The sequence below is a fragment of the Homarus americanus genome, unplaced genomic scaffold, assembly GCF_018991925.1.
Source record: "Homarus americanus isolate GMGI-L3 unplaced genomic scaffold, GMGI_Hamer_2.0 scaffold59578, whole genome shotgun sequence".
Classification (NCBI taxonomy): domain Eukaryota; kingdom Metazoa; phylum Arthropoda; class Malacostraca; order Decapoda; family Nephropidae; genus Homarus; species Homarus americanus.
The window spans coordinates 666,432-689,635 of NW_024712913.1; the positions used below are offsets into that span (position 1 = coordinate 666,432).

General features: G+C 35.8%; 1 protein-coding gene across 1 annotated transcript in view; it reads right to left on the minus strand.

The window, feature by feature from the left end:
- Window positions 1–1,505: 1,505 nt before the first annotated feature.
- The window catches only part of LOC121864307 (ATP-dependent RNA helicase SUV3 homolog, mitochondrial-like), a 30,990-nt gene continuing 9,291 nt past the window's right edge, over window positions 1,506–23,204 (minus strand). Inside the window, exons 7-17 of the mRNA XM_042363399.1 lie at window positions 22,785–22,896; window positions 18,918–19,087; window positions 15,843–16,011; window positions 12,713–12,818; window positions 11,631–11,772; window positions 10,452–10,610; window positions 8,814–8,993; window positions 7,366–7,514; window positions 5,541–5,734; window positions 3,037–3,221; window positions 1,506–2,447 (exon numbers count right to left, since the gene is read on the minus strand). Coding sequence (XP_042219333.1) covers window positions 2,382–2,447; window positions 3,037–3,221; window positions 5,541–5,734; window positions 7,366–7,514; window positions 8,814–8,993; window positions 10,452–10,610; window positions 11,631–11,772; window positions 12,713–12,818; window positions 15,843–16,011; window positions 18,918–19,087; window positions 22,785–22,896 — 1,632 coding nt within the window. The 3' untranslated portion in view covers window positions 1,506–2,381. The remainder of the gene's footprint in view (window positions 2,448–3,036; window positions 3,222–5,540; window positions 5,735–7,365; window positions 7,515–8,813; window positions 8,994–10,451; window positions 10,611–11,630; window positions 11,773–12,712; window positions 12,819–15,842; window positions 16,012–18,917; window positions 19,088–22,784; window positions 22,897–23,204) is intronic.

Here is a 23,204-nt window from a genome sequence, read left to right on the forward strand (position 1 = left end):
TGTCTAAGGGTAGTTTTAAAGTTGCCGGCATTTTCGCGGCTGGGACAGGGAGCCATTCGTTCTAGAGACAGTAATTTCTTTTACCTGTATTGTATGTGTGTGTATACTGTATACAATACAGGTAAGAGAAATAATTGTCCTAAGGGAAAACACATAAAGGGAGTATATGTACATTTCTTTGCACACGAGTAAAAATGTGCCCCCTCCGTTCAGCAAATGTTATTCGAGGCCATTTTGAGAACCTAACCCCCACAAATTTTAAGGGCATACTGTACTATATACAATATACCAATAAAACAAAACACACCATTTTCTCATACAGTAATACTGTTATGATGGCAACAGTAAATGAGAATCACCAAAACTGTCTATGGAGTAAGGCATCTTTTATGATTTTTGGGGGGCATAAGATATTATCATACATCAGATATACTTGGCAGTGATGTAGCTAAAGGATGCAAGAGTTCAGAGGATTTTTTTTCTTCAGAAAATCCTATTTTTCTTAATTGCAGCTAACCAATAAAAGCATGAAAATTGGATTTAAAACTCCCCGACAGCTACATATTTGACATAACCCCACTCTCACCACAACAGTAATCCCTCCGTTCGCCAAATCTTTGATCTCTGGAACTCTCTAGTACAAGGTAGCTAGAAATTTTTTTTGAGCCTAGTGATTGCATGGTGTGAATTGGTGTTTATCTGCCATTCAGTGAGGAGCTCTAAACAAGCATCCACAAACCCTTTCCCTTTTTTAACTTTTAAACTCTATAAAATTTTTAAGACAGGCTCCAAGCAAGAGTGAGTGAAAGAGAAAACATGTGTTAATAACTGTTGCAGATATTGTACAGTATTGGTAAGTTATAAATAATAGAGAAGTATTGTCTTTGCTTCATCTACAAAAAATCATAGTAACGTTTGACGAACCCTCACCATTACTCACAGAAGCCATCATGTGACAATTATAAGGTAAGAATTGACACTCAGGAATGCATTTATTTCAGCACCATGTTATAATAACGTCGATAAGCAGATTAATTCCTTAGCGAACACTTCTCTGGAATGTATCTTGTCCATTATAAGAAGTCTTCCTGTACAGTATAAGGAAAGTTTTTGAAGATAAGCTTCATTGTAAAAAATTTGCAAGTTTTTTAACCCATAGATGATCAATTAATTAAACCTAAGTCATGCTCAGTTTATCAAAGATTTTCCATATTCTTTTTGTTGGCTAAAACAACCCCCAAAGGACCCCCAAAATCATGTGTAGCAGTGAAAAGCACGCCGATAAGCTCCTTACCTAGTTTTTGCGACCTCCACACACTCATGTATTTATAGTGACGAGTTGCTAAGTCATATAAAACTAGATATTCTACAGATCTGGAACCCTTAGCAAAGCTTCTGGAACCCGAGCTTAACGTGACGTAAATTATGTCAGTAACCAATTAGTGCATGGCAAGGGATGAAGTAATTTATGTCAGTGACCATTAAGAGGTTAGATAAGGCAAACATATTTTATAAAATTTATTTAATACAGTACAGTATATATACAAGTATACAGGCTCTCCCCGACTTACAACAGGGATATGTTCCTGGACCCTGACCGTAAATTGATTTGTTGTTAAGTCAGAACAGTGTTAATTCCATAGTTTAGGTTAAGTTAAAGCACAACCCTGCCCATACAAAACAACAAGAATATCCCATATATAACAAATAATGAAAATACTATACCTTGTAAATTGAGTGATGTTAAACAATATAAATTAATTAAAATAATGTAAAAAAATGGGATTTTAATTTAAAAAAATTCCGATGAATGCATTGGGATCCCGTTCACAAGTGCGGATGATCGTAAGTCGGACGGTCGTAACTCGGGGACTGCCTGTAAATCCATACAGGGGGTCCCCGAGTTACGAACAGGTTCCGTTCCCGAGGAAGTTCTTAAGTTGGATTTGCACGTAAGTCGAAACACATGCTACTGTATGTGTTTACCGTACTTACAGAACAATGTTTAAAATCCCACTATATCATAGCCTAAGTCCTTATATACATCTAAAATCACTTAATTTAAGACAAATGAAGAAATAGAATGACAAAATAAAGTAAATGAAAGTAAAAAAATAAGACTTCAGGTAAATAAAATACTGTTTTCAAGTTTAACCACATTCCTATCGGTGGGCATTAGTAAGTCAGGGACCCTCAACTGTATAATACAACACTGTATATAACAATGATATAAATGTGAGCTCTAATTCATTTTTAAACTTTTTTATGAACATATGAACAGCAAAGCCATTGCATAATTTTTTTTCATAAATTATAAACAGCGGTGTTCCTTCACTTTACTGACACTTCACTGTGACCTTTACTATACAAGAACATAACTTTTATCGTCTATTTGGTTTGTTTCTCTTTGGTTTAGTAGGTGGATTGTCATTGTCATCATCATTGTTCTGCAATAAAAAGTAGTTTGAATTACATGATTATCCCATTATCAATATATTTTACTTTATATTAAATCAAATGTACAAATGAATCAGGTTTACTACATTTACCTGCAATTAAATCCTAGGCTGACAAATTTCTCTTGTACCTCAAAGGAATACTGTACTTCTACATTCCATTACATACTATTACTGTATATGGTACTACAACATAAATGTCATTAAACAAAAGTAAATTAGAAGATACAAAATAGATTCAGTTCATAAAATTCACTTCTGTTACAGATGACAAACTTCATGGCTCATGTACAGTACAGTGTAAGTTGTGCACTACTACTTCTGAGCATGGAAAGGCTCAGTCCCTTTTATACATGAAGGTGAAGGAGGAGGGTCCAGGCCCATTAAAACTTAAAATCTCGGAGATTATCCCCCACAAAAAACAAATCTTGCTTCATCAGTGTGAATAAATAAACATCAGTAAATTACGCTTTGTGTAATATTATCCACAATTCTCAACAAACAAACTGAATCTATGACAAGGGAAGAAAATATCTACTGTATTTATATATGTGGGTTGCATTACTCTATCATGACCTACCTGCTGCTGCCATTCCCGCTGTAGTTCAGCCAGCATCTTTGGTGACAGAAGACCCTGTGCTAAGAGCCGCTCTGTCAAACTGCCACGAGTAAGAGCTCTTTTGCTGGGTCTACCAGAAAGTGTTAACTTTTGAGTTTCTGGACCTTGGCGTAGATGTTCTGAGTTTCCCAAAGAGAATGTGCGATCTATAACAAACATGAAACTTAATTGATAAAATAACAAAATCAATCTATTCATTTTCATAAGAAAGGATTGGTTGAGTTTGTGAAATCCTTTTTTGTGTTTTGGAAGGAAAATGGATACACTGTAACCTGTCAGTGCAATACCACTGCTTTTGGATTGAAATATCTGCCAATTTCCAATTCCAAAATGACAGCAGTTGTCAACATTAAGTTTGCTTCCTTAGGCAGGTGTAAACAAATTGGACTTGAGTATGAAGCTCCAACACTCTATGGAGTATAACATGTATATGAGAACTCAAAGTTTATAAATCTTTTTACTATTTCAAACTACTGTACGTGTACCTAGCCACAAGCAGGTAGTCAGAATTACTATTTCCTTCCTCAGACTGGTGGTAAAGGAATGATATGAAAAGACCACATATGAAAATGGCATTGATAAGACTTGGATTGGATTAAACATGCACAGCCAAAAATGTAAAGGAACATTCAAAGAAATCATTTCAAACAAATAATACAACTATATACTCATAATAAATGTAATTTCCTATGATGTGTGACTTTATGGACACCCTGTAGAACATCAAGAATTCATGTCATACTATTATTTGACCTCTAATCACAAGGATTTTCCACAGAACAACCTGTTGTATCTAAAACAATGGATGAGGGTGAAAGTAGAGAGAACAAAACTAATAATGTCATGGGTGAAAAATCTGTGGTGGAAAATGGTTATGTGCTGTCTGTAAGAAGGATGTTCGTAACAATTCAATATTGTGTAGTGAGTGTGGAAGGTGGGTAGACAAGAGGTGCAGGGTGTAAATGGCAGACTACAGGATACTGCTGAATTTGAATGTGCTTATTTGCAGGTGATCATGTGGCCTTTGCAAGGCTGGAAAAGGTCAACCATGGGGATATATCCCTGGACTGTGTCAATGAATTCTGCTATGGTACCTGGATGACACGATCAGTGCCATAGGTGGTGCAGAAGCTAGCTCAGTTGCAAGAGTCAAAGGTGGCTGGAAGAATTTTAGGGAGCTATTGCCTTTATTGATGCAGAGCATCAATTCTTCATGTGAAAGAAGAGAAGTATACCACAAGTGTGAGAAGTGTGATGTATGGCAGTAAAACATGGGCTGTTATAGAGAATGACACACATAGATTTAAGTGAGCTTATATGAAAAAGAATTGGGGAGGTTTTGCACAGAGACATGCTGAGATGGTTTGGGCATGTGAAGAGAATGGAGAAGACCAATTGGGTCAAGAAGATGCATAGGCTTGAATGTGGAGGAGAGAAGAGCTAGGAGCAGGCCAAGAATAACAAGATGAGAGGTTGTGAGAAAATACCTAAGAGAAAAGAACCTAATGAGAGAAGCTGCAGCTAGGAAATCTGCACACATGGGTGGAAAATGGTAATAAAATAATGATATTGATGATGAAGATATCAGTATTAATTACTGTATTTTGTTTACAAATGAGAAAAACCCCAACTGGCAAGTCCCAAGCATGCCAAATAAATGGTCCCATACCTGTACAGTAATTGTATAAACATTATGTGTACTATGTTTGTTCAATTTACAGGTAGTAGGTATTAGGCAGCTACCAAGAGGTACTACCGCCTGGGAAGATATTGGAAGCATAATGTGTTGTCTATGGTAGACCCTGCTGCTGTATGGCATCACAAAAATTGTGACCAAGTCTCAGGTTGCTGATCTGACTTTCTGCCTCAATTACACACAATTTCAGGGTCTCAATTGTTTCACTTACTATTAACAACACAACACACATATACAGTATTGTTTCTCACTTTTGATCTTTTTTTTTCATATTTGTATTTCTTTATGGTTCTTTATTATTACTGTATTATTATTATTATTATTATTATTATTACATTCCGCCCCCCAGGCCCTGATGTGGGTCAGTGACCTGTGCCAGGGTGGGCTAATCCCCGTAAAAAAAAAAAATGAATACCTATGGAAGAGTCAGTTCTGGTTTATGGATAATTTGGCTTACAGATAGCCTCCAGGAATGGAACCCATCTGTAACCCGTGGAGTGTCTGTAAGTCCCTTACTTTACATGGGGAATGAATTCCAGATAAACAAATTTCTTTACTTTTGAAAGACTCTCTCCCTCTATCCGTCACATACAACACAGATAGCCAAAAGTTTTACAAGTACTGTAACTTATACAAGATACCTGTCCAGTTCAGCATTCTACTGTCTACTGTATTTATTGTACATTATGTGAGAGAGGAGGAGGACAGAGGAAGAGAGCAAATTACAAGGTTAATAATTATTGGTATGCACGACAAAGAAATATTTTACCTCTAAATTTGTTCTTCTTCCGTTGATCCATGATGAACGTGTCCTCTGTGTCTGCTGCAGTGTTTGAGATACGAGTGTCCCCGTTACGGAGAAGTCTGACAATCTGTGTAACCCCATCATCAATCATTCCATCCAGTTCAGTCTGTAGGTCTCTTACTAACTCTCCTTCAGGAAACATGTCAGGAAAACGATAACTGAAAAACAACAATTTACATAAACATATATTTGGGTCATGTTTTTTACTATACACCTATCTGCAGTAGCATCCCTACATTTCTTTAAAATACCAAACACTTCAAGTAACATCTAGCAGCATAAATTACCTCAAATACTTGATTTACCTGTAAATTAACCAATATTATTTTCTAAAGCAAATAAATATGAATATAGTTAAGGTACACTATACCCTTATTAATTCAACAAAAACGGGGCTCTGGGTCACTCAAATTACCGAAAAATATGAATTAACCGAGTTCAGAATAATTTCACATTATTCAACAATTTCTGAATTTTTGTGTTCGTTTTCTGTTCAGTTTTTGCACCTTGCCTTGCGTTGGCTGCCACATAAAATATTCTATTTATAATTACTGTGGAAAGATATTTATTTTTTAAATGTACATACAGTAATAATAAAGTAAATAATACAGAAATAAAAAATATGCAACGCACTGCGAAGTGAGCTGGTGAGGCAGGGGTTGAAGTGACGAGGCAGGAGGTGAGGTGATGAGGCACTTACACAGCACACACAGTAACAGCACTACTAAACTGTTGTCTTATAACATTTTAATTTCTAATTTCTATTTTAAAATTAATAGATACATGATGGGTAAATTTGGCTATTTTTGCACTTAACTGATCAGTGAATAAACCAGTGCACATGGAGATGCATAATATTTTTTTTTTAAGTTCTGATAAATAGGCCACAATATTACAGGGTTCGCCAATAATATGTTACCAATTTTAAATAATTTTGTTTTACTTGCAGATAACTGAAGGAGACACTTGGGAGTTTACGGCAATATGGTTTTGACTACGGCAAAAAAAGTGAAAGTTGTCGAATCGTATATTGAAACAAAATCTGTGGTACAGACTCAACGTTGCCACTGTTGTCACTTTAACGTCAGAAGAGGGCCAACATCAAAATAAATTCACCGTAAAGTGAAGTACATTGGGGAGAGTACAGCTGTATATACTTGTACTGTATATGTTATTTTTGGTTTCTGGTTCAAAGATCCTATACTGTACATGTACAGGTACTCCCTGACTTACGACGGGGCTAGGGACCGACATCCAGGTTCTTAAGTCGAAATGGTCGTAAGTCGGAAATGCTTAAATAACACATAGAAAATCGAAAATTTGTGTCTCTTTTTCTTCTCAGCACAACAAAACACTCACTTTTAAGCTTGCCAGCCATTTTAAAGTGAATTACAGATGAAAATTTTGTCTGTGTACTGACTTTGGGACTCAAAAATACATAATTTCACCACATTTTGGTACGACTGAGGCGGTTATAAGTGCGGGTGGACGTAAGTCGAGTCGGTCGTAAGTTGGGGACTACCTGTATATGTACACGTACAGGTATACCAATTCTATAAACAGTAGTATGCAAAATGGTCGCATTCTACCTTTTGTAACTTTCTGTGTTGGATGCAAATTCTTGAAGGTGTAACTGTTATTTTATCCAAGGTCAGAGCATACCACAAAAAAAAATAAATAATTCTTGATAATATGGCAATTTGCACATCCAGGTAAACGTGTATATGAAGCACAGACAGTTCAAATTAGTTTAACAAACATCTGTAAAACTAAAAATTAAGTCTCTAACCTTAACCAGAGGTAAAGATCGAAGACATCGTAAACTTCCTCTAGGTGTACCAAATCTAAAAGAGTGCTTGGAGTTGAAAAGGGCCACTTGACTTGATGACACAACCAATCTAACGTGGCCGGCTCATTTTGAGAATACTGGCGAGCAAACTGTGGAAAATGAAGAAATGTATTACTCATCCTAATTCTAAAGATTATATTCATTATTTTTACAGAATCAGAGACCATACAGCAACCCAAAATTCATATTTAATGAGTCACCCTGTGAGAAATTTCTGAAGAACAAAGAGTCAAATCACACCACTTATGCAGGAAGTGTTCAGTATGGCGAGTTTAGCAAACTATACTGTAGAAAAGTTCTCATCAAACTTTCTTTACGAAGACTAATCTTCACAGTCTGCCAAACTGGATTAACTTCCATCCACCTTCATCAGACTATAAGTATCTTAACCAATAAGAGGAAACAGAATGGTAAGACAAGGTCACAATAAATTCCTTTTTTGTGTAACTTGCTTTTTGGCTAGTGTATCCCAAGCTAAAGAAAATTAATATCCCCGTTAGTTGGAATTTTTGATCCGCAGAACTTTTCATTACCTGGAAAAATAAAATTCGAGCACTAAAAAAAAAAAAAAAAAACTCTGATCCCAGAATTCTAATGAATTTCTGAGCAATTACATTATGTGCTGACACATGCAAAGCGCATGGGTGGGTAGGCTTAGAGTGCTCATGCATTATGATTGACTACTACTATCAAGCGACTGCAAAGGATGCCTATGATTGGCTGATGTATCTCATGGTCTATCTCCTCACATTCTAGTACCATGAGACCCTTAGCTCATTGTCTGCTGTCATTATACAAGTTTGTTCGCTCACTCACTGCATACAATCTGTGTGTGCAGTACATTACTGTACTAGGACACAATCAGCCATGAATACCGTGAAGTGAAGTGAAGTGAACGTGTATGTGGACTCGGCATGTTGCCAGTATTCACTCCCTACCACATCACTCACCATCATCACCACCAACACTCATAATCATCACTACATTCACCACCACTAACTAGTGTTAACAGGATTAGAACGTGTTCAAAATGGGTTGACAGTGGCAGCCTGCAGGCTAGCAAACTAAACATGTGGCTGGGCAGGTGCTAATAATCTGATTCTATCATCCAGCAATTAGGATATTACCCCACCTCCTTGGTGAGTTGCTAGTCTTCCAAAATTTTGTTCCACCACTGGCATGTGCATCCTATGATGTAGGATATTAATTTTTTGTTGGAGGCACAAACAAATAGTGTACTAGAAGGGAGCCATATCCTCCATTCCAATTGGGAATTGAACGAATAACCATTTGCTTGCAAGGTCATCACTCTACCATCTAAGCTATGGAACCATAAGGGTGGCTTCCAAATTCAATACTGTATTACCAATTCTAATATGTTATATTACCTTTAGAAACATTGCACACACAAAAGGCATTTTCTTATTGATTGGGGAACAGCAGAAGACATAACGAGACCGTAGTGGGAGAGGGATGTGTTGAATCAAATCAGCAAGGAACTTGAAATCATCCATCAGGCACATGAAGTATAGTGACGAATCCACAGTGCATAGATTCACAAAAACATCCTGTTGGAAGAGACATTTAAGGATTACTGTAAATTCACAATATAATCATCCATGTACTGACTAACTCAAAAACTTATTGCAACTAGTGCCTAGATGTCTTCCTTTATTGCTGTTCTGCTCATTGTAAATTTCATATATTAATTAATCATAACCTAACATGTAGGTTCTTTGTATAAAGTAAAAAATCCACCTACTCTTCAAATGCTTCTTTTTTAGGTCACATTCACTTTACAGTATACCAACACTGTTCCCCTTGTACACTGACTTCCACTCTTCGTTATCTTTCCATTAGAACTGTCAAATCTGCTTCACCCTCGTATTCTCTTATTGTCTTGTATCTTTTATTTAAGCAAAAAGACTTAAACACAAGACTGTGGTGTTTGTTTACTAACTTTTTAACATGTAAACTATTTCAATAAGAAATCTCCTGATATAAATGAGCCATGTTTAAAACTTTGAGCACACTAACAATGTTTTGACTGAAAATGGTATACCAATACAAATGTTAAAAAAAATCACCCAAGCATATGTTTTACAACAGAGATAAAAGTTATTCTAAGATCAGTTACACATTTTTTAAGCACTGTACAGTGCATCTCTGTTAAACTGGACAAATTGGTAGGAGGGATCCTGATTTTGCAAATTTGGAATAATCTAGGAAATGTTTCACAAGATTTTAAAAAAACATTTACATTCATTTCAAATCTATGTTTATAGCCATTTCACATAACTGTACCCTGTTTCATCTTTGCTCCATTCAATAAGTAGTTATTCAAATGTAAAGGCAGAAAAAAAATCAAACAATTCATCATCATCTTCATAGTTACCATGTTTACACCCACCCAAAACCAAGGTGTGGGTAGTGAAAAGGCAGAATGGTTATCTGAATCACTAAACAACCAACTGGATAACTACAGGATCATTTGGATCACTAACAAGTTCATTTAGATCACAAATAGATAAGAATCCCAAAAGGATCATTTGACTTGCTATAACATCATATGGATTACTATGCCATCACTTGGATCACTACATAATCATTTGGATCCCTAATGGTCAATTTGGATCACTGTAGGAATGTCACTAAGTCTCTTAAATTTGTGTTTACAACAATAGGAAACAGAGGGATTTAAGGGTAAGGAAATCTTATCATGTGACTAACCTATAAACACCATGACATATGTCTCCAGGCTACGGGTAACCTGCGTGTCAGAGTTAAACACAATAAAACTCATTATATCTGAATGCATAAAAGTATATTTTGGTTTAAGAGTAACAGGCCTAATATTTTCATAAGTAACTGAAAAAAAGAAGATCATGTTAGAGAACCTGACAGCTCTATAAATATATGATTGTTGGAGATCTGTGGTTAAAAGAAGTCTAGATGTGATTATTATATCATTATTAACAACATTACTATTATTATTGTGATTATTATTGAAAATATTTTATGCTTACAATGAGGTTGGAGAGAGTATAATTAGGCAGATGAAAAGCAAACAATTCTATTTGGTCAGCTGTCGGGTGGAGCCCTGCCTGTTCAATCTCCTCCGGCACATGTGACAGAAGTCGACTTAAAGTTGAATGATCTTCGGACTTCATGGTAGTTACATAGCCCTGGGGGAAATATATAATATATAATCAACGACCTCACCAGCAAGGAATCGAACCCTCGACCTACTGTCCGCGTGTTATATGGACTAAAAATGAAGTATATATATATATATATATATATATATATATATCCGACTTTTCTGTTCCTACAATGATCTAATGTAAGAATGCCGAGGCACAAGCTACAACCTCAGTGACATCATAGCTATTCCCTCCCATTAATTGCTGACTAACCAGTGGCATTACAATTTGAAGTGAAAGTATCAATATGAATAAGAAGCAAGTAAAAGGGTGAGGGCAAAAGGCATTTAGATGAACACAAGTGATCTCTGAGTTGATACAGACAATAAACTAAAACAAAATTAAGATGTTTATTTAACTTTTCACATTAAAAAAAAAAATCCTCCAAAATTTGTCGGGATAAGTAAGTAAACAAATAAAAGATACACCGGGCAAGTAAATCTCAAAAGTTACTTCCCCGGAACAAGCAAATATTCCACATAGATTGATTGGTCTGCTTGGTCTTGGTTTACCCACCACTCTACACAAGCCTGCATCACCCATAGTGTCTGCTTAATCACACAAGATACTACTTCCCAAAGGTCCATTCCCTTACTTCTGAGTTTTTCCCCTATCCTTTCATCTCCTTCTTGGTTTACTCTCTCCCTCTTACTATCCACCCCTGAATTATAAACCCTCTTTACTAACCTTTCACATCCCATTCCCTCATTATGTCTATGCCACCTTAGGAGACCCTGACCTTTTCTTTGCCCAATATACTACTTTAACAACTAATTTCTGGAGTTCTTTTCCTTCACATCCAGTTTATGCCACACACTGCTCTTGTACATGTCGTTTCTGTCACTTCGAATTCACTATGTTAGGAAAAACTTATATTTTTAAAATATATGAATAAAAGAACAGTGTGTAATGTAAACCATGAAACAACGAAAAAGATATAAATTAACTAATCGAAAGAGAACATATATTAAGACATTTGAAAGTACAGTAGACACAACTTACGTGATCCCATTGTGTGCCATAGCGACCAGCTCTTCCGGCAATTTGTAATGCTGAAGATACACTGATGGTTTCCATCTCCTTTTCTCCCTTCTCATTAATATTTGGTCGTATGAGAGAATAGAAGATGATGCGACGAATACTCCTGCAAAGATAATGTAAATATTCCATATTATATACTTGAGTACCATTTGACCAGAATTGTGTTCTGCATAGTTACAGTGCACAATGCAAATTGATTCACAATTTGTGGGAAAAACATGGTTTGATATATAACCAATACAAAATGGCCATTAATTTTTTGTCGCAAATTTGTCTAAAATATTTAATGAATTAGAGAATGGAGATAAAACGCTAATAAAATGCTAGGATATTGCCCCCCCTCCAAAAAAAAAAAAAAAGATACAAAAGTTCCTACAATGAATGCTCATCGTAACTGAAGGATAAATTTCAAGAGCTACTAAAACATACTAAATGGGAAAAATATGAATTGATAAGGGTACAGTGGTGTACAACTATACAGTATAGTACAGTTCAATTACAGAAATACACATTTAAAGTGGAGAAAATGTGTCTTTATCTTTACTTTAGTGTGAAACTAGACACTGCATACTGTCCACTAGTGCTGCATAGTCTGGTCTGTATCCTGAGAGGGCAACTGTGATGGAGTCATCACTCAGATGCTCATCTAGCAGATGGGTTCAAAATTTAGATTTGATGCAGTTCATGTTGGAAAGACAGAATAGGTAGAGACATACAGGGAAGCCAGTTTCATTGGTACTTTACAGATGTTATGGTACCTTCCTGTGTCCATAATCAGGGTCTAACACCACACTAATACTGTATGTTGGCGACCCCTGGTTTAGTGGTAACAATTATGTACAGACATCAAATTACACAGTGAATTTCTTGAAAACCTAAAAATACATTTGGTAAAATTTTATAAAAACAAAATTCCCAAAACACTTAACAGTTCAAGTTAAACAAAAAACTTAAATGTTGAACTTTATTGCATTTCAAATACTAAAAAGATGAAAATTTGTAATGCACATTGAGACTGTAATGATCTGAAGAATATAACTTACAGGTTGAGGCCCATGCCAATAGCATCTGTAGCAACAAGGATCTTGCAAGGATGACTGGGATCATTGAATTTAAAAGCTTGAGCAAGTTTGGTGCCTGGAGGGAGGCCTGAAAGACATAATACAATAAACTGTAAATCCATTGGTAGAAATTTAATGAAAGAGTTGTTTCAGTTTAAACAACCAAACAAAAGAATACTGTATATAAAGTTATGAAACATGTTATACAGTACTGTATTCACCCTTTTCTCTCACTTGATTGGGAAGAAATATTAATTCTTAATTGCATCTTTCTTCATTTTTTACTAAATTGATAATTTTCTTTTATAATATATATTGAATCATATTACAGATAGTCGACCCTCGTTAAAACGGACCCCTTTAATCCGGATATCGATAAATCGGACGAAATCTGAATTAAGCGAGGGACTGTCCGTGTCAAATTTCTGGTTCTGGGATTGTCCGATAGATGGCGCGTGCTCGCCAGACCGCCAGTCATTGTTGACTTAGCGCCATATTTGAGTATCAGTGTTGTGTTGACCTGATATTTTCGTTGTTATTTCAGTGATTAGGCATCTTTCAGCCTTGTATTTTACATCATGTCTTCAAGGGGGAGTAATAAAGAGGAAGTATGTGACCCTTTCTGTGAACCAGAAACTGGAACTAACAAGGAAGTTAGAGGCTGGTGCTTCGGTGTCTAGAGTTTGTGATGAGTATGGTGTTAAAAAGCAAACAGTTTCGGACATACACAAGGCTAAGGACAAACTCACTGTATTTTCTTTGAAATATAATGCAATATTATGCAATATTAACCCCTAAATCGGTTAATTCGGACAATCGGCTAAAACGGACACCCTTCCCCCCCCTATTAGTCCGTTTTAACAAGGGTCGACTGTATACAGAAAAATAGCAGCTTATTCACACAAGAATTCAAATGATTCTATTTAAACACTTAAATGATAATCATCATCAATAGATAATGAAAACTTTAGGTCCTTCAACAAAGGTGATCATCTACAGTACATAATCAGGATCTTTCCGTACCCGAGCGATAATTTGTAACTTGTGGCAACTTTTCCTTTATTAATGGCTTTTATATGCTTTTGCTACTGACGTTTATATGTCCACAATTTTAAGTTTTAATACTACAATGTACAATTTAAGCTACTATTAGAGGTGAATCTAGTGATTTGAACAGAGTCTTTACAGTCAGTTACAAAGGGTTTACAGTATACAGTATCCTGCATTTGTAATTTTTTTGGCCTGGTGCTCCAAATTACAGAAAAAAAAAAAATCTGGTAAACCCCAAAGCATGTCAGATAAATGGTCCCATGGTTCCATACCTGTACATATAGTAAATTCATATGGGTATCCCTCATTTAGTAATAATTCACTGAATGTTAATTCAATTTATCGCTAAAATTTTTTTAGGCCCTTTCTCACTAAACGTCAGGTCAAAATTTTGTTTAGTGATAGCTTAACTCACTGGGAAGGGGGGAAACTGGGGGACGAGGTGGTGTGTGAGATGGCATGTTGCCTTTGTTACATGTAGTGAAACTGTAAAGTTGTGCAGAAATCATTACAATACTGTACAGTACTCTTATGTGGCTATGTAGTTTTTTCATCTTACACTCCAATTATTCTGAAACAACTTTAAATGCCCAAGGATCCCTCCAAAACCCCTTTAAAATGGGTAAATCTGCCATCCACTGGAAGACCACTATCTCTTGTAGTCAGAATTAACGTTGCTTCCCTCCCCCTTTCTCTTATCGGAAAATAAAGAGTGACTGGATTTATAATCTTCTATTAAGAATCATCACTTTAAAATTACCTCACATCTGCATCACACAATTACTGTAAGTGTCACAGGCTGCACACAACATATAGCACAGTAATCAAAAGTTCAGCAGAGGGACAACCACAAGTCCAAGTAGGGAGGTATTCACATGCCTAACCTTAAGTCTGGATGCTACAGTTAAAACACTGTTGCCATTAGTAAAATTATGAGTTATTTTTTTATGGATCACAAGCACAAGATATGTTCATAACTAAACAAGGAGCTTTCCAGACCAATAGAAAAAAACCCACAACAGAATAAAAGCTAGCATCTCTGAAATCACTACCCATGATTTACAGTGTTATGAGCCAATTGTTCAAAACATCGTTAGACTTCGAGTGAACACTTCTAGCTTGTCTGAAAACAGATTCTGACTCCGTGAATTAAGTTCCTTGAATAAAAATAAAACCAAGTTCAGTAGATAAAGTAGATTCCACCCAATTCATGATTTGCTTCTCCAAAGGTCATTGAAATGCAATAACAATACATGCATAATCTGCTCAAAACCATTGCCTTTCACACCATGTTATACTGAAAATTTCATAAAAATACCCTGGAAAATATATTTATGGGGCAATTATAACATCAAATTGTAAATAGGTATTCACAATTACACATTAAATATTGTATAAAATATATGACCTGTGCCCGGGTAAGCTATTCCCCGTAAAAAAATAAAATAAAAATAGATGGCAGGTTAGCCACAAAACACTAATTAACTTACAATAAATAGATTAAATTAATAAAGAAATGATAATGTGTAAAAAATAAAAAAGGAAAGCAGCAGAGCAACAGTTGACCACATGTGAAGTTTAGGATATATCTTTAAGGCTCAAGGATTTGAGGCAAGTGAACCAACCACGGGATTTGGCTCAATGTATAATCGCGAACAAGAGTCCTGTCACCTCTTCTGCTGCTCCATGAACCCCAAAATTCAGACTTGTGAGTCTGAAACTCTGGGTTCGACGAGCAGCAGTAGAGGCAATAAGACTTTTTGTTTGTGATTGTCCCTTGTGGGTTTCTGGCCTTCAAAACAATAACTTGACCAGGGTTGTAGTTAGTTTCATAATCTTCATTTTGACTGGGATGTTTATACACACCTTTAGATTATCCAACAGGACATTATCCTTGGCTCTAGACTGTAGAGCCTCTAGACAAGGCAGGCTTTACTAAGGGAATGTTCTAGTAGGAGAATCTTGCGGGTCACTAATCAAAACATAGGCCATAAATAATAACTAATTATCCAAGAAAAGCTATACTTTCTCAGACTTGCACTTTTCCCAACATTTCACTTACCTCCATAAATGACAGCAACTTCATGGCCCCTCCGTTCTATTTCACGTGAGACGTGGTGAATGTCTCTCTTACTAAAACAAACAATGCAGTCCCCTGGGTGAACATTGTCAAAGGTTTGCAGAGCATAATTCTCGACAGTTAGATCTGTCAACCTTTTGTATCTTCTAATCTGTACAAGAATAAGAAATGTACCATGAGTGTGGTATGAGTGCTTAAAAAATGAAAACAATAATAAAAACAATATTGGGCATTGTATACCAGATCTACATTATATTTTACTTGAAAATCCCAAACTCTAGTTTTAAATTCCAAAATAAAAGTACAGGGGTATTTCAGAGTTAGCTATGAGTACAGTACAGTATATAATAAAACACCACAAGCTTGCTCACTGAGGGTTTGCATTATGGCTCAATTTATCTCAAAATCATATGAACTGAGTTAATGTTATAAAAGTGCAAGTAGTAGTTTGTATTTTCCATACACAATAAAATAAACAAATTGTGAAAAAAATATAGAATCTTCAGATAAACTATTGGTACAAATATTTTTTTAAATGCTGTACAATTATTTAATTTTGGATTTGTTCATGGTGAAAAAGATCAAACATATTCCAATAACAGCTTAATATATATATGAAAGAGAGAGAATTTCGTGTACTGTAACAGGTATGTATAACATGAATATGCATTTATGTTTTCACATGCAAAGATCATTTTTAAATGAGTACTAGATCACTGGGGTGAAGTGTGGACATGGCATTGTTACATGCACCTGATATTTCTGGTGAGATCCTACAACCCTATCTGCCAGCATAATAAGTTACTTGTATTTGGCAAAGCTGTTATGTTTGCTAGACTCTTGGTCCTGAGAATAGTGTAAAGTAGGGTTTCAATGTAAAAGTATCCAGAGTACAGTATGCGAACCCGCTTTTGAGCAAGCCAACCCACCCAGCATCTCTCACTAGCTCCTGGTATTTATCACTTATCTGCGCTCATTTGTGAAAAATTAAAAATATAATCATTACAACAGGTGGCTAGGTAATTAAGAAAATATAATATAAAACTACAAAATAAGACAAATGAAGAGCATGGACTTGTATGTGTGGGAAGTGAATGTTTGTGTGTGAAGGCAGCGAGCTGTAACTGCAGCGCCCCTTCCTCCCTTCCTCGATGTGAGTCAGCTGGATGGCTGAGCGGCTAAACTGTGTCACATCGCCCAGAGGTGCTATTCGTTGTACATAAAATAATATATACAGGGTACTGTACTGTGGAATAAATAAAAATAATACGAAGACATGTTTATTTTCTGCAAGTTTTTGACCATATGATAATTATTTCTTTTATATCCTATTTTGCACATTCTGTAAGAAAGATTGTGTGTGCATGTAACAATAAAAACATTATGAAGCAAAGTTCATATATCTACCTGAAATTATAAGTTGCAAAATAACCATAACATAGTTCACCAGCTCTGAGTGCTAACTCTGGCATCCTCTTTTTCACAATGGTTCCATGAACATCTCCCAGTCATCCACACTGGTAAAGTTTTTCTCTACTGGTATATTTTACAACAATCATGGCCCCTAAGAGGAAATTTAGTTGCAGTGCTAGTGGTGGTGAGAATGATGAATATATAAAAGAACATACAGTGAAAAGTTTTGAAGAAAAAGTCAAGATATTGGAGTAATCAAGGAGTGGCGTATCTAACTCTGAAGTGACACATTAGTTACACATGAAAGAGTCTTCCGTGTGCCCCATCAAACATTGTAAAAGTGAGATACGCAAACACCTTTTGATTTTTCTATTATAAAATTTATATACACTTATTGACCATTTAAGATGTTTCTATACTGGACAGGGTACATGGTTTGTGGACATTCACACAGTTGTTTACGTTGGGTAGGGTTAGGTTAGTACAAAAAATGGATTCAATATATACATACAGCGGGGACCCAAATACAGTACTGTATACGTGAAATTCGATCTTACATGAGGCTCCCAGAATGTAACCCCCTATGTACTCTGAGATGCTACTGTACTGTACTGTACTCAAACTTGTGGCATTCTCCTGTATTTCAACAGTGTAAATCATATTCACAAATTTGAGAATGCAGCAAAATTATTTCAATAGTTAAAAAATAAAATTTGGCAAATGCCATCGATACAACAGACTCTGAAATACCCAAATATCTTCACCACAAATGTTAGCTGTCCAATGGAACTTCTTCTTGAGGCACTTCAAGCTTAAGAATGCAACTGCTTATTCATTCGTTTGATAACACAGCAACCCATGTTTATAGAGTATCCTCCCCCCCCCCCTCCCATATATATATAAACTATATATATTTCAAATGGAGGACTGATACTGATATCTCTCTCTCTTGTGGAACCCTAAAGCAAGTAGTAAGGTCTTGTAATACCAAGTGAGTTTCCAGGAGGGCCATCAGTTGATTATCATTATACTGTACAGGACCTCCAAAAGACAGTTTGGGTTAATATGCTAATCCCTTGGAGAAACTGATTACCCATCCTTCCTATTGCATTATACTGATAGGTCTTAAAGAAGGAGGATTTGAAATGATGTTTTTTTTTTTTTAAAGACTTTAAGGTCTACTCAAAGTTGTAACTAACCAACTACCACGCCATCATCCTAGTAAACCTGACTCCCTGACGTCTCTCCCACCAACAAAGTCTCTTGGTGACGTTAGTGTTCAGGAAGAAATTCTCAAGAATTTTACATAGTAACTCACTAGCTCCAGTAAATAACAGGAGCACTCATAGGCTGACATGTACAAACATCCAGACTAAAACAAAATAATGTATTAACTTTTCTATATTATCTTCTTACTTAACCTTGTTCGTATTAACTTATTAAAGATGGCAGCTCCTCATAAATATAAAATCTTTTGCATGTGACACTTATTACTCCTCAGAATCTTCTCTATTTTGTGTATTAAATTTTCTATCTTAATTACTTGAAAATTTTAAGAACTTCCATCAAATTCTCAAATCAAGATATCCCATACCTTCTGCAGTAAGTTATACTGTTCTAATAAACAACATTTCACAGACTTACCTCTACTTCTTCTCCAATTGCAACTGCAAGTTCATTTACTAGACCAATAGCTGAAGCTTCCCCACAGATGTGAACCTCCTTCGCACAGAGACCTAGCAATGCTCGAGTCCAAGCCCAGCCGCGCATTGGATCACGTATCATCTGAATTTCATCAATTATAGCAACATCATCTGCAGAAAATAGGGATATGTTATCAAAAAATTATTCATTACTGTACTACAGTAACAACTTATGTACAAATGGCCTAAGAAGTGATGTCACTTTTTCCAGTTCGATTCATTCAAAGAGCGGTACTATCTGGCAACTTGGTGGAAGCTAAATGAATCACCGATCACTCTCCAGTGAGCAAGACAGCAATTATAGGAAGACAGTGCGTATATTAATGAACTCCCGAGTTAAATTTCTCACTCCCTAAGCTTTTTTGGCTTTTCCCCATATTGTAGCAGGTAAAAGGCCTCCAGATGGGTAGTAAAAGTAAAAGAGCTATATCCCAATCCCATGGCTGAAAGGTGAAGATAAATGCAGGAAAAAAAGAACAGCCTGCCTAAGATGATAGAGAAACACAAGCCAATAATACAGAGAAGCCCCAATTATGACCGTTCAAATAATGATGATTCACATTTATAACTCTGATTAATTTAGAACCTAATTCAAGTTACACCAAATATTTATTTGTATTTAATAAAATTTTGTGTACAATATAAATAATACATTTATATTACACTGTATTCAAAATATATATACTGTATATTAAATTTCAAAAAATCCATAAATGAGCATGAAGCTTGGTGGGCTTAGGCTTGATACTGCTGACGTACTCAATAAAAGTTGATAGTAAGTTTTTACATTCATTCATACATACATACGTACACTCACCCTCCATTAATAAAGGGACTAAAATTTAATTATTTTTAAGACTGGTACAACTTGGACTGTGATGATTCACATTACTGTACAGTAGATCTTATCAAAATGTTTTTAAGAATAAGATAAATTAATATACAGTACAGTAATACCCCGCTTTACGCTGTTTCACTTTCCGCGATTTCGCATTTACGCGGTACCTCGCCAGAACCGGACTTTCACTTTACGCGGTGCATCTACTCATATACGCAGGAAGCGGCGCGGGCAGGATACGCACAAGATCGCCCAGTCATCAAAACATTATTGAGTTCTTCACCCGCCACCCACCACAGCCGGCCCAAGTCAGTGATAGTGATAGTGAGGATATGGACTTGTATGAACTTTGAGGGGTTTGACAAAGAGGCCCTGTAAGCCTATGTGGTGGATAGTGATACAATTGATACAAGTGATACAGGTGAGGGCCAATAATCTGCCCTCTGCCTCGGAACCAACCCCCCATCCCCGTGTGCCCAGCCATCTTTTCTACTAATGTAAGTGTTAAAATACCTAATATTATTGATATTTCTCTTAATTATTAATTGTGTGTGCATACCATCATAAATTTAAGATGTTATTTTTACTACAACGTAGGTAGACTGGCCCGACCCCCAAACTCCAGTCTCTATTGGAATTAATCCCATATGTTCTGTTGTTCACTTTACGCGGTTTTCACTTTCCGCGGTACCCCATGGGTTCAATTGACCGCGTGAATCGGGGTACTACTGTACTGTATATTGTCCTGTACCAGTAAATGTGAGGAATTAATAAAAAATACTACAGCAAAACCCTCTTCACTCAGACTTTTTATCCGGATTCTGGCAAACTACTATGGACTAATTTTTGTTAATGCGGATTGAGTCTGGATTAACATGAATAGTTCTGGTCTACCCATGTGGGACCCCTATAACTAACTCTTATTTTAAATTTTGTGGTAAAATATTCATAATTCGTGACCAGGCACCGGCTGTCGCAGTGTTTATTTCCGTAAGATACCATAAAAGTTGAAGACGTATCATTTCAATGTTTTAATTTGACTTAAAAATAAAGAAAATTTAATATAAATATAAATTCAATACTGTAATGTAACTTAGATACAGAAAAAAAATGAAACTGTAAGAAAACTGAGAAGTGCGAAGTGAAATGTATGTGGGAGTTGTGATGGTGAGGTGGTGGACTGAACATTCCCCCATTCCTGAGTGCTTGGTGCCCCTCTGTCCTTCTTACTTAAACAACATGTAATTTCAGCAAAATTCCCATAATACGGTATTTACTTTTACGTATTTGGTATCGGGGTAATAAAATATTATTGTAAAATAATACCCCCCCAAAAACAAAACAAAACTGCAAACGAGTTATTGTGGTATTAAATTCCATGAAAAAGAGTTTTAAGTAAATCTGAACGACTTTTGTTTTGTATTATGTACGATGTTTAGTGTTTATTAAAGCAGTATTGGAACAGTTTACAGTACAGGGGGGGTATAGGTATTTTTTGGCCTCTGGAACCATACAAATTTAATTTAAATTATTTAAACTACGTATACTGTAATCCACGATTTTATAATTCACAATGTCTTCTTGTATCTAACCCAAGAATTATCGAGACACCACCATGTCATATATAACAGTGTTTCATTAGAAAATACCGTATACATACTTAAATTTTAACGACAGGTATCCCTCATTTATCAATCATTCACTTAGTGATATAAAACTTTTTAACACCCTTTCTTGTTTAACGATGGTCAATTTTTGGTTTCGCAATGTTCTAATCAGTGGGCAAAACTCGAGAGGAAGTCGGAAAAACCAGGGATTCTGTGCCCCAGGTGCATATCATTACAATACAGTACTCTAATGTGGCTTAGACAAAGAAAATACTGTACAATATAAAACTATAAAATATAAAAAATGAGGAGCATTGGTGTGTCTGTGTGTGTGGACTTGGCATGTCCCCCCAGCTCTCCCCCTACCAGGCCAAGCTGTGTTATTTTTTTTATCAGTATTTTTCAACTCATAACTTTGGGTAAATATACTGAAAGTAATTTAATTTTCTATTTTTTTTTTTTTACTCTGTTCCATGTACACACAATCGTTCACACAAAAAATGAAAAAAAAAAACATATTATAAGGATAAAAACATAATGAGAATATACATTTCTTACACGTGTGTGAGTTAGTGTGCAGATCTTGGGAGGAGAGGAGAGCGGGACAGCAAGATTATTCACATGATCCTTACAAATTTCTCAATATAGATGAAACCAAAAGTAGTTTGCATGTGATTCACTCAAAAATATAAATAGAAAAGACCCTAAAAAACATTGGGAGAACCATAGGTTAAGGTGGAATTCTTCTTTGAGCATTCTGACACTAAGAGTGGTTCTTAGTCCTCAGTCAAGAAATTTAATAGAAGTAGACTGTTTGTCTAAAATAAGACAGAGTTAAAATCAATTATCTACACTTCCAATTTAGTTACTCAAATTTAAAAATATCAAATAACTTGTGAATTTTAGCCATGAGTCCCGAGCGGTATTCTGGGCTTAATCCACAGGTATAATGGACAAGGATCTTTAGAAGCAACAGTTTATCATTTAAAGTAATAAGGAATGAGCTGTGAGCACCACACCATAAACACAACCTGACCTTCATCTGGCCCAGTCTCAGTGGGGTTTCAAGTGTCAAATTCAATCAGTTCCAGCGTATTTCTATCTGAGTTGTCAGCTACCAGGCTAAGTCATGAAATGGAATAATAGGGCTAGTCCTTCATTTATGACTAATGCCTTTCAGCCTTTCACTCAGTAACTTGTGAATTTCAAGCCAACTAGAAAAGATAGGTAGTGGCTGAGAGTGCTCCAAGTACTAACATAGCACACACCCCATTAGATAAATCTTTCAATGTAGCCTTCCATCTACCTATAAAGCTTTCTCTTCTCCTCAACATAAGGTGGAATAAGTGTACAAACAACTAACAAGCGTTATTCACAGATGCCATTTCAACAGTACACGCTACATGTCTTGCTGCCGAGCCATCAGTGTTGCCAAACCTTCTTTCTTCTCCAGTCACCAAGTCACAGGGTGTACCCTATAGGAAAAAACATGATTACATAAATATAACTTTTTTTAATGAGAATCTAAGTCTACTTTGTCTGCCAATGCAGTAAAAAAGCAGACAAAAATTACCCTAGCCCATCACTGAAAACTAATTACAAGCTTTTAATATTATTAATATATTCAATAATACTAAATATTCACCTCACATAATAAGGAACAGTGGCCCAGCCATAATCAATGCAAAAACAAGATTAATTAGAAGTCATAAGCTTGTCACTAGTACTGCATAGTACTGTACCGCTCTAGCCACTGCTGCTATAGCTACTGTTTTAAACATAT